Source organism: Lutra lutra, chromosome 1 (assembly GCF_902655055.1).
Source record: "Lutra lutra chromosome 1, mLutLut1.2, whole genome shotgun sequence".
In the NCBI taxonomy this organism is placed as follows: domain Eukaryota; kingdom Metazoa; phylum Chordata; class Mammalia; order Carnivora; family Mustelidae; genus Lutra; species Lutra lutra.
This window is the reverse complement of record NC_062278.1, coordinates 113,318,435-113,330,693: the sequence shown is the minus strand read 5'-3', so window position 1 is coordinate 113,330,693 and position 12,259 is coordinate 113,318,435. Positions and strand designations below refer to the sequence as shown.

The window sequence follows — 12,259 nt, the reverse complement described above, 5'->3', positions numbered from 1 at the left end:
CAGCTTTCTTCATGAGAAGGTCGGAGGTACACTGGTTTGTATTATTGCGACATCCATTAGGTGATCGAAGTTGCTTTTCCTTCAGCAAGGGCTTTATTTGTCAGAAGGGCATTATGCTTGACCTCCAAATTTGGCTGACAATTTACTGATGAGATTCATAACCTTTGGGTTGCTCTGATATTTTGACATATTCGCTGGGTTCTGGGCCACCTCCTGGAAGGCCACCATAACTTCTGGATCCCGCATGGCTGCAAGAACTTCCGGATCACTAAGAGTTTCATTGAGCCCAGGCATTCCCGCCATTCCAGGCATCCCCCCTGCCATTCCAGGCATTCCTCCAGGAAAATTACCAGGCATTCCTCCAGGAAAGCCTCCTGGGAAAGAGCCATACTGAGCTCCTGATTGTCGTCTGGCGTCTTCCTCCCTCTGGGCTCTCTCATGTTCTTCCCGAGCCTTCTTAACCCTTTCTAATCTTTCTTTGATCTCTCGCTCTTCACGTTTTCGCTCATATTTTCTCCGATGTTCAGCAATTTTCTGAGCCCTCGGTTGAACTTCTTTCAGCATTGCACTAGCATCTTCATCATAATCCAGTTTACAAGCAAGGGCAAGATCATGTGCGGCTTCTTCCCAATGGCCCAGAAGTCTGTGTGCTTTCCCTCGCCACTTATAAGGCTGAGCTGAATCAGGATTTATTTCAATAGCTCTGTCACAGTCTCCAATGGCAGCATTTGGCTTCTGTACTTTGATGAAGACACTGGCTCTCTTGGCATACAGAATGGCCAAGCGAGAATTTAGTTTGATGGCATCTGTGAACAAGTCAATGGCTTTCTGTAGTTCACCATCATTTAGGGCATCCATGGCAGCCACTTTTTTATCATTTGCCTGATCCATCATTTCCTCAGTTATCTCTACATTTTCATCTCCCATTTCTTGAGGGGCATCGGTATCTGGTTCAATCACACCTTCATTGTCAATTTCTAGATCACTCTCCTCATTTGATGGTTCATCTGTCTTTATGTTTTCCTCCACCTTCTTACTATCTGGTTTTTCTTCCTTGATACTGTCTTCTGATTTAGTTTTATGAGTGGCAGGTGGTATTTTACCCCCCATGCTCTCCACCCACTCCCACAGGAAACGCATTTCCTCGGTGTGCAGAATGCTCGGATCCTGCTTACACATTTTCACGAAAGCCTGAAGCTTGCCCACTTTGCCGGGGTCCATGAGGCAGAGGCAGGGTCAGGCGGCAGGGACGGTTGAGGTTGCGACCTGATTCCAGGCGCGGGTACTAGCTCAGCGTGATCGTGTGGAAGTGGTCATCTCAGATTTTCACCGTAAAAATCCAAGCACGTTTTTGTTGTACCTTAATCCATAAAATGCCCATTTTGTTTTCATATTAAAAAGTAGAGTTTCCTTATTTGATCATTTGGCTTTCACTGAAACGTATCCCTTGTGGGACATGTATCTCAGTCTGAGAACCCAAGGGTCTGCTGTCCCAGGGCACATAGGGGTCTTAAAATATCACTCACCTATGTCTGCCTTCTAGAAATAAGAAACTGGAAACTCTGAGGAAAGATTGGATGATGTTCTAGTGTCTAAAGAGAAGTCACCATGTATTTAATTGTGGTTAATTACTGCCATAGAGTGTGCCATACAAAAACATTTATTGAACACCCCCTAGCAAGACTACAGCTCTTGGAGCTTTCTAGCTACATGGGGTGGGGGTGGGTGGGAATACATCCTTTAGAGTTACAAGCATAAGAGGTAAGAGGGAAGAAGAGAATTATAAGTAGTGTGGGCAAGTTCGAAGGAGTTGATTAAATCTAGTTAGGTTTTCTTGGGAAAAAGTGAAATGGGAGATGAAATTTAAAATATCATTAAAATGTTAGCATAAGTGAAACAAGTAAATATTCAGGGGTATGACCCAAACTATATCTGATCTTACTCTTTAGGGTTGAGAGGGCCGGTTATTTCAATGTCCAGTTCAAAGGAAACTTGACCAATCAGGCTGGTCAGTTTATTACATCTCCAGTATGTTCTGATGAATCTGTTGTGAGCACATAATTGTACAAATGGTTTTCTCTTTTTTCTTATAGTGCTCTCCTGTATATGAACGATGACTTTGAAGGAGGGGAATTCATTTTCACTGAGATGGATGCCAAGACCGTGACGGTAAGTAAAACTATACAGGCAAATTTTTGTGGCATTTCTTCATATCAGTCTTGCTATTTTTCTGAGGATTCATACTGTTGGATTTCAAATATCTGAGCTTGAGAATTCAAAAGGTGCACAGTTGGCCACTGAATGTACACATCATAAAATGTTAGAGATGGATTCATCAGTGAAATCTTCCAGTCCATTTTACAGATGGGTAATTTAAAGAATAGGTATATGAAGGATTTGCTCATGATTACATGACCAGTTAGTGTTAGACTTGAAATCAGAACTTGGGTCTTCTCATTCTTTGTCAGGTAGTCTGATGGAAACACAAGAACACCTATTTCTAAGTTACCTATGCCTAGGACTAGACAAATAGATTCAGTGGGATAGCTTTTGAACAATCTGGTGTTCTCCATGCTTGGATTGAGCATTGCACTCTAAACCACTAGTTATCAAAATTACTGTGTACGTATATATATGCTTGTGACTGTAAGTAAACCTGTATCTGAAAATTGATTTATACACATTACACACACACACACACACACACACACACTAAAGATGACATTCTAAACACAACTCCATAAGTAAAAAGCAACAGTTAATTTCAACGAGGTAAACCAATGCCTTTGGAAAACCAGTCTACTGAGTTATAGACCATAGAGCCAACCTCCTTTAGACTTTAAGCCAAAGAGCATACACCAGGGTAGGCAAAACACGTTTTCCAATTGAGGATATAATTGAAATGTAAATAGATTATGAGATACATCTTTCCTCTTTACAAAATCTAAATAGTTGAAGCATGTATCTGATAAACTTCAAAGATTTGGGGTTATACATACTATTTTCACAGCTTTTTCCGAGTATTATGTTTTCGCTCTCCTATTTTGTGTCCTTTTCTTAATAGTGAAATACCCATCTATCATTCATGGCATACCGCTAGGATATAAGCAGATGATATAAAAAATTCTGTACTACTGGCTTTGAAAGAGAACTCTGCGGAGATTCTGGTTAAAATTGTCCAGAAACCTTGGAATAATTAAGAAAAATATTTCATACCATTTCTTGCAATTAAGTGTATCTAAAAAGTTATGATGCCTCTTGGTTTGTTGTGAAAGCTTAAGTATCAACCGTTATTTTAATGCTTCATGATCTGGAAAATTAAATCAGGATTGATGATCCAGATCATTGCTTCTAATCCCAACACAAAATTACCATTAAAAAAAAAAGTCTCTGTGGAGAAAGCATTTGGTTTCTGAGCTCTTCCAACACTAGAACAGATTTTAAAGTGCTTGCAGCTCACACAGTTGGAAAGGAAAAAAAAAAAAAAATCACAGGTTGAAAAGATTTCTTTGCTTCTACACCATCTAGTGGCCATATTTGGAAATGCCCAATGTTTGAAAGCAAGTGATGCCTGGAATACCATGTGAGAACAAATAATTCATTAATTGTTGAATGCAAGTTAACTGTAATTCTGCTGTTTAAAGATATGAAAGCATATAATCCTGATCTTCTACATAGCTATACTTTTAAGAGAAAGGTGTAAGTATTTTAAAACGTACTGAATCTCACCCCCCCACCCCAAAAAAAGTAAAAGAAAAATTGATTTAAACAGTATTTTGATTGAAAAGCTCTAAGTTGATAGATTCATTTTTCCCAATTTAGCTCTATTTCAGATTAATACATACAGTGGAGTTTTTGGACCATTTTGTTAATAATAAAAATTCTTAGGTAATCAGTCCTAATGACAAAGAGAAATGATTAGCTTTACTTTTCAGCTTTCCTTTCTTTGGCATAAGGGACAAATGAAGCAGAGAAATGGCCCAACTTGGGGCTACAGAAGGAAAAAAGTCTTCTAAGTTCTTTACTTTGGAAAAATCTGGGAATTACACAATTCACTGAATGGTGGCTAAAGATTTACATTCATTCAAGATGAATACAGCACAAAGGCTTCTCTGACTTTGAATCATCAGTTAGATGGAAAGCAAAAGGAATGTTCCTTTATCATACTTGGAAGATACATAGATCATTTTCAACACCAGCATATTTGTGAAACATAAGTATTTTGGGATTTGGGTTTCCTCTGTGCAAATTTGGGAGAGGTGAGATTTAATAAGTTCTATTTGCATCACGAAAAATTAAATTCAATATAAACTGTGTTCCAAAAGTATGTTTACAATCATCTAAACTTCAGGACATATTTTCCTGTAAAAGTCATGTCATAAATGAAGCTTGTTTATTCCTTTCCGTGGCTAATGTGTAACAGGTGACACTCTCCATTTGATAAGATCAGTCACGGAGACTTGCGAACCTATGTACCTCTAATCAATTCCAAATGCTTCAGGCAGCTGATGGTGTCTTCTCTTAAACTTTCCCAAGTTCTTCATGTGTAAAAACTTCTTTCAATTCCTCCTGTTCCATCAGAGATAAGGCATCAAGTTGTCCCCACATCCTATCTTTAATACTGTAAAATGTTACTGGTGACCCTTGATGGTCACATAGAAGCAATGGCGCCTACATGTGGTTGAGTGGGCCCAGACCAGCACTCAGGAATGAGCCTCCCAGAAAACCGGAAACTAGATCTTAAAGCTGTGTATATGGGAAGGCTTTCCTATCCTACTTCATGTGTTTCAAGTATCATTAATTTTGTTGTTTCTACGTGGAACGTACAACAAATTCCTTCTCCAGGGAAATGAAATCAGATTGATACCAAAGGCACCCATAAGTAGCGAACTCTTCAGATTTGCATCCGAAAAGTCATCTTGACAAAGCAGCATAAGTAAATCAACTCTCTCCAGGAAAGACAAATCACTTCTCAATTATTGTGAAGAGAAGAGTAACCAGAAGGTGACTGCTTTTCTCTGCTCGTCTCTCTCTCTCTCTCTCTCACACACACACACAGGTTTCAGACTTCTTGACTTCTCCACCTCCCTCTGACCTCCCATGTGTATCTTACAGTCTAGGGATACCTATGTTAGGCAGCATCCAAGGACCTCAGGAAATTTCTAAATATTCCTCCTGAAGCCGGCAGTGAAAACACATAGCCATCCCCTTTTATGGTGAAGGAAACCAAAGGTTCTTCTAATGGGCATGTATCAATCCAAGTCAATGCAGAAAATAACTCCTTAAAATGGGCCCATGTCATCAAATAGTAGGATTTTTTTTTTTTCTTTTACTCTACTTTTCTAAGCTCTGCTATGGAATGAGTACTGTTTCTGTGTTTCTCAGAAAATTGAACTCTACTGACATCTGATGCTTTTTTTTTTAGTCTTTAAAAAATTAACTTATAATGTATTATTTGCTTCAGAGATACAGATCTGTGATTCATCAGTCTTACACAGTTCACAGCACTCTCCATAGCACATACTTTCCCCAGTGTCCATCACCCAGCCACACCATTCCTCCCAGCCCCTTCCCCTCCAGCAACCCTCAGTTTATTTCCTGAGACCAAGAGTCTCTTATGGTTTGTCTCCTTCTCCAGTTCGATCTTATTTCATTTTCCCCTCCCTTCCCCTATGATTTTCCATCTTATTTCTCAAAATCCTCAAATCAGTGAGATCATATGATAATTTTCCCTCTAACCCTCTAGTTCCATCCATGTCATTGCAAATGGCAGGATTTCATTTTTGATGGCTGCATAATATTCCAGTGTGTGTGTGTGTGTGTGTGTGTGTGTGTGTGTGTGTGTGTGTACATCTTCTTTATTCGTTCATCTCTCAATGGACATCTGGGCTCTTCCCATAGTTTGGCTATTGCAGACATTTTTCTACTATAAACATTCAGGAGCACCTGCCCCTTCAGATGACTACCTTTGCGTCTTTGGGGTAAGTACCTAGTAGTGTAGTTGCTGGGTCATAGGGTAGTTCTATTTTCAACTTTTTGAGGAACCTCCATGCTGTTTTCCAGAGTGGTTGCACCAGCTTGCATTCCCACCAACAGTGTAGGAGGGTTCCCCTTTCTCCGCATCCTCGCCAGCATCTGTCATTTCCTGACTTGTTAATTTTAGCCATTCTGACTGGTGTGAGGTGATATCTCATGGTGGTTTTGATTTGTATTTCCCTGATGCCGAGTGATGTGGAGCACTTTTTCATGTGTCTGTTGGCCATCTGGATGTCTTCTTTGCAGAAATGTCTGTTCATGTCTTCTGCCCATTTCTTGATTGGATTCTTTGTTCTTTGGGTTTGTGTTTAATAAGTTCTTTATAGATTTTGGATGACATCAGACACTTCTTAAAATACAGATGCCAGGCCCCTTATATTCTGTTGCTCAGTTCACTAGTCTGGAGAACCCGCTCATTTGATCGGACACTCTCACTGTCCTCACTCCTCTTCTCTCTCTGCCCTCTTCCCCTGAACATTACTGAGTAGTTTCACCTGAGCACAAGCTTGGAAGGACTGTGTTCATCACTGCAGAGCCTGGAGGCCATGGAATAGGTCCCTCCAAGGAGGAGAGTGAATTCACTGAGCACCAGTGGGCAGGAATACTATAGTGGGAACTAAAGTATCATATGGCATTAGACTTGACTTTTAAAAATCTTCATGTTATGAAAGGCTCACAAACCAGACACGTACAATTGAGGCATGAAAAATGTGCACCCATGGAGCCACTACCTAGATCAGTAATAAAAGGTACCAGCACTCTTGTGCACTCTTTGACTTGTTTTTGTCATTCCCCAGATATTAAATGGGCAGCTGCCATATGCCAGATTCTGTGCTAGAGCTAAAGGTCGGGAAATAAAGTAAAAAAGAGCCTTTGTCTCCATGGAGTTTGTCAGCCATAGGGTCGCCTGTGTTGGGCAGTGACTTTGTGCCCTTGACTGTGCCAGCCATTTTACCTGAACACTTTAATGTCTGAATCACACCTTATTCCGAGCTTACCTTTGTTTCACGTGTGAGGAAATTGAACCAACCCATGTCTACTCCAGCCCAGGATTCCATTATTCCTTGATTCAAAACTTGACCTAAATAATCCCATAGAAGGATGGAGAAAGGGGTCGTAGAGATGCTCCTGATATGGAAAGGAGAGTCTCATTTTCACCTTCTTCCTCAGGCCTCTATCAAACCAAAGTGTGGCCGTATGGTCAGCTTCTCTTCTGGAGGAGAGAACCCGCATGGAGTGAAGGCAGTCACCAAGGGCCAGAGGTGTGCCGTGGCTCTGTGGTTTACCTTGGATCCACTTTACAGAGAATTGGTGAGTGTCTAACCCCCACCCCCCGAAGGCCAAGTAGATGTCCCAAAGACCTGCTTTGTGAACTGATTTATCTGAAAAGTCCATTAATTGTTTCATAACCCTTCAGGGATCTTAGAGATCATAAAATCAATCAAACTATTATAGAGTCCTTTCTTTCTGGTTTCCAACACTGGCTGTGTTTTCTAAGCAAGAACAGATTTTTCATGATGAAGCAATTACACAGCTGTTGTGTGTAGTGTGAGTCTGAGAGAAAGAAGAGGGGCTAGGAAGGTAATTCTTGATCAGGGAGGTTCTAATAAGAAAACGTTTGAGGAAATAGTGATGGCAGTCCCTAGTTAGTCTTGAGCTTATTACCAAACTGTGGCATCAAGAGAGAAGAAACGCTTTCTGCTGGGCACCAGGTAGACTTACCTATTTTCTCAACAAATCATTAAGACGAGCGCTGAGGGGTGCCTGGGAGGCTCAGTCGGTTAACCGTCTGCCATCTGCTCTCATCATGATCCCAGGATCCTGTGATTGAGTCCCACATTGGGGTCCTTGCTTTGGGCTCCCCTTTGAGGAATTCAAAGCAAAGTAGAAAAGGAAATAAGATTGCCTGCCACTCCCCCTGCTTGTGCTCACTCTCTCCCTCTCTATCAAATAAATACATAAATAAATAAATAAATAAATAAAATCTTTTAAAAAATAAATAAAAAATAAAAAGAGCACTGAATAATTTATGAGACGTGTAGGAGATGGTGAGTCAACCCGAAACCTGAAAAGTTTGTTTTTATTTACTATTGTTAACTTAAACACTGTATTTAACATATAGTTTTTATTATACTGGAAGTAGACACTTAACCTGGACCCCATCCTTCTGGATGCCCCCCACCAGAGCTTATGGTCTCTCTCTGTGAGGCTTTAGAGGGAGGAGTTAAGACCAATGGGTGGAAGGAAAATGTTGGCTCAACATAGTAATGACTTAAAAATTGTTGCTACCCTTTGGTGGAGTTGTCTGCCCTGGAAGTAGCAAGTTCCTTGTCCCTCCAGTCAAAGGCTTGGCATGGGATACTGAGACTGAAACTGAAACTTCACGGCAGGGGCTAAACTGGTGTCTTCGTCTCCTTCAGCCCCGGGTACTGATGAGTTATGAAAATCTAGTCTTTAAAACAGCATTCGATCCAATTTTCTCTTTGGATACCTAAATTGGATCCAACTTAGTCAGAAACTGTTTAAAATTCATTCCTGTGTCTCATGCATTTTGCCATCCAATCTAACTCACACAGATTTTAGGTCACATTCTGTAAGCATTCTTGTACTTCACAGATGTTTATGGAAGATCTCTGTGCCTGGGCAACCCTGCTCAGTAGGTCATGGGGGTACCACGGTGACAAAGCACTGTCCCTGACCATGAGGGGCTTGGAGAGGTCCGCAAGGAAGTAGATCTAAGACAGCAGTGCACATTTTATAGGGAGCATCAAGGAAGACTGACTTGTAGAGGCTCACTCCCTGCTGGGGAGATGATAGCCGGGTGCCCAAAGGGACAAGTGTCCTGGTCCTGACTGCAGGGGCTGGTGGCAGGCAGAACACTCAGTTCTGAGAACTTCAAGAGGCACTGAACAGTCTTCCTCAACTGTGATTCCTTTCTTTCCTTGTGCTCGTCCACTCTGAAACATCAGCACCTCCCCTGCCTCCACCCCACCCCCCCCCCAACTGTGCTCCTGTACCAGGGAATCTAGGCAAATGAGCAGATGGGGAAGACGAGACAAACTCTTGGAACATCACCACACTCTTTTCTCTCTCTAGTGTTCAATTCAGCAAACGTGGAGTCCGTTTCATTACTCAGTATCCCAACACTCTCTTCCAAGATATTTTCCATCAAATAAACTTAACACAAAGTAAATTCTCTTGGCTCCTTCCCAATTCAGAGGGTTCGGGAACTTCTCCAGAATCAAGCAGTAGCGGCATCTAGTGGTCACAGGAGAGAATGACCAGAACCTCTTCAACTACTGGAAAATTGAGCGTATGGGATTCCCAGGCTCCACATTGTGATCAGCAGGGCAGTTTTACAGACTACTGACATCTGTCTCCATCTGCAAGCATTCTGGCTAAATTGATAGAGAGTGTGACCTAGGTATGGAGAGCTTTAAAAGCTCCCCAGGTAATTCGAATGTGCAACAAACTTTCGGAGTCCGGAGTTGGGCACCTCTTCTCAGATGGAATCCCTGAGCAAGGAAAGCCTATGAAGGAGTCAGCAGAGCTGGCAGATTTCCCTGCTGGTTATAGGTTGTTTTAAAGGTATCAATTCTCAAAGAGTAGTTAGCATTGTAGACTCTGAAGAATGCGCGATATTGGAAGCCTGGAACATCAAACAACAGGAACCGGTACAAGGGTTGTGAGCATGAACCAGATGGTGGTGTGGTTGGGACCGAAATGCTAGGGGCCCCTCAGAAGCACATGCGAGCCGGGTGTCAAATGGGGGTACGATCTGGAAGCTTCAGCATTTGGGCTAAGAGGTGGTGACAGCCCAAATCTGCCGTTCTCTAGTGGGACTGATTTGGCCTCCTAGGGTGCATTCGGCAAGGGCTAGAGACGTTTTTGGTTGTCAAGACTTGGAGGGTGGCGCTACCAGGTCCCCATAATGGGCAGAGGTCAAGGCTGCTGCTAAACATTCTACTAGGTTTGGGACTGCACCCAACAACAAAGAATTCTCTGGCCTAAAATGTCAGGAGTGCCAAGGTCGAGAAATCCTGCCCTAAACTCAGGCAGCCATAGCGGGCACTGTAAAGGGGGTAGAAACTGGAGGGAGAACAGACAGGACTTGGTGATTTATCTGGTCCAAGGAGCCATGGCTGGGCTTGGAGGGCAAACAGGTGAGCAGAGGCGGTCTTGACTGAGAGAGAATTGGTGAACAGGACCGGCATAGGTGTGTGGGGGAGAAAATGCTGACTCTGGCTGGAACGCTGGATTGATGCCCGTGGAACCACAGTGTAGAAAGGGTACTAGTCGGTTGACTACATAAGACTTCCGGGGAAGAGAGAAATTTTGGAAAAGTTACTGCTTAAGACATAAGGAAGTCAGGAGAAGGCACCACTGGGGAGATGGAGATGAGGTTCCTGAACCGGACCTAGCTCCCATCTCTGCACAAAAAGATGCTCAGAAGTGTTTGGGAAGCACCTGCCGCTGGGACTGACCATGGTTCCTGTAACAGAAATGTGTCGGTTACCTGTTTTGCAGGAGCGGATACAGGCCGATGAAGTGATTGCCATCCTGGATCAGGAACAACAAGGAAAGCAAGGACTGAATATCAACCCCAGGGATGAGCTATAAAAACGAGGGAAAGACAAGTTCTATCAGATATTTATTTAAATTGTTAATCTTATGAGAACCCCTTTATTTTTGTACAGAGCCATGATATAAATTAACAGGTCAATCCGAGTCGCCAGATCCCCCTGCCATGCCTGCTGATGCCCGCTTTGCCTCACTCAGCCTGTCTGTCTCGGTCTCTCATGGGATCTTCTGTCCCCATCCCCTCCGCACACACAATGACGCACGTGCACGTCCTTTGCTACAGATCCGAAAGCTCTGGAGGAAAGAATAAGTTTGTTCTTGGCAACACTACACCTGTCCTGCGTGCTCCGGTTCTAAGGTTAGCGTGTGATTGGACTCAGAAGGCTTTCGGGCCCCATGCCCTTCAGCAACACCCTCTCCCATTATGGGGGCCACAAGTTGGAGTCCGAGGAGCACCCAGCGGGGTCTGCGCTGCCTCGAGTGTCCCTGATCCTCTCAGAAGAGTGCTGCAGGCGATGGAGGGGCCCAGCCTCGCCAGGGCCCTGGTGGAGTCACTGGCCCTGGTATTTTCCCCGGAGAGCAGACTTGCACTGGAAGCTTCGATTCCTCCTCCACAGTGCTCCAGGAAGGACTGCCCTAAGACTTGTGTCTTTAGAAAAGGTTGTTCAGGGGGTTGAAGTAGAATGACTCCTCACCCCCGTGCCTTTGGAAGAAAATCTTCAATCCGCCTGAATTGGGACACCATTGACATGTTGCCTGAGTGTGGGGCCCATTGGTGAGAAGGGACATTTTGTAAGACAAGTGGATTTCGGACTGATTCCCGTCTTCAGCTTCATGTATTTTGGTGTCCCTTGTCTCGGCTGCTCTCCAGTTCCCAGATTCATGCTTGTGTCTGATTGTTTAATACAGGGAGGCTGATCCTAACACCTGGCATTTAGTTTTCTTCTCCCAAATGTTTGGTGTGTCTTTAGGTAATGGTTTTGTGGCTTTGGGGACAGCCCAGGGACAACACCGGGGTATGACTTGTTTTGCTGCTGTTTCAGGGCCACAAGGAAAGTGGAAACACTGCTTTGGAAGGCACGGAAATGGTTAGCAGAGGTGTTCCTGCAGAGAACATCTGGTCCCTGGCCAGAATGCTAAGGAAGCCTTGCAAAGACATTATTCAGGGTGGAGCTGAGGTGGCTCCAGTCTTGGGAAGGCTACTAACCGGTGGCAGAGATTACTTGCCTCTGGGAGGGGCACTGGTACATGTAGTCGTTCTTTAGAAAACCATCAGATGTAAACGTTCACTGAAAAATCACATTTATTGGTTGCCTTTTATGACCTTGGTCGATGGTTAAGCACATTCATCCTTTGAGACTGAAAAATTGAGTCACAGTGAGTTATGTGCCATCTGTTTTCCACCCAACCTTCAGTTGGGAGAAGAGAAGGAACGTTAGGTTATAATCCCAGCTGGGTCCAGTATGCCCTGCTGTGTGACCTGGAGCTACTGTCTTTCCCTTTCTGGGTTTCAGTTTCCTTTTCTGAAAATGACATACCAGCTTATAATTGTTTCCCAAGCCCTTTGGCCTCTTGCTTTAAATACAACACCGAACCAATAAAAGACACAAACAAAGCCGATTTTAGAAATAGGCACCAATAC

General features: G+C 43.2%; 2 protein-coding genes across 2 annotated transcripts in view; one reads left to right on the top strand and one right to left on the bottom strand.

The window, feature by feature from the left end:
- The window catches only part of P3H2 (prolyl 3-hydroxylase 2), a 152,728-nt gene extending 141,187 nt beyond the window's left edge, over positions 1-11,541 (top strand). The window contains exons 13-15 of the mRNA XM_047732912.1: positions 2,094-2,169; positions 7,207-7,347; positions 10,564-11,541. Coding sequence (XP_047588868.1) covers positions 2,094-2,169; positions 7,207-7,347; positions 10,564-10,656 — 310 coding nt within the window. The 3' untranslated portion in view covers positions 10,657-11,541. The remainder of the gene's footprint in view (positions 1-2,093; positions 2,170-7,206; positions 7,348-10,563) is intronic.
- LOC125102144 (hsc70-interacting protein-like) lies at positions 65-1,221 on the bottom strand. The gene has a single exon (XM_047732926.1). It carries the CDS (start codon positions 1,219-1,221, stop codon positions 112-114), a length of 1,110 nt encoding a protein of 369 aa, XP_047588882.1. The 3' UTR covers positions 65-111.
- Positions 11,542-12,259: the final 718 nt, after the last annotated feature.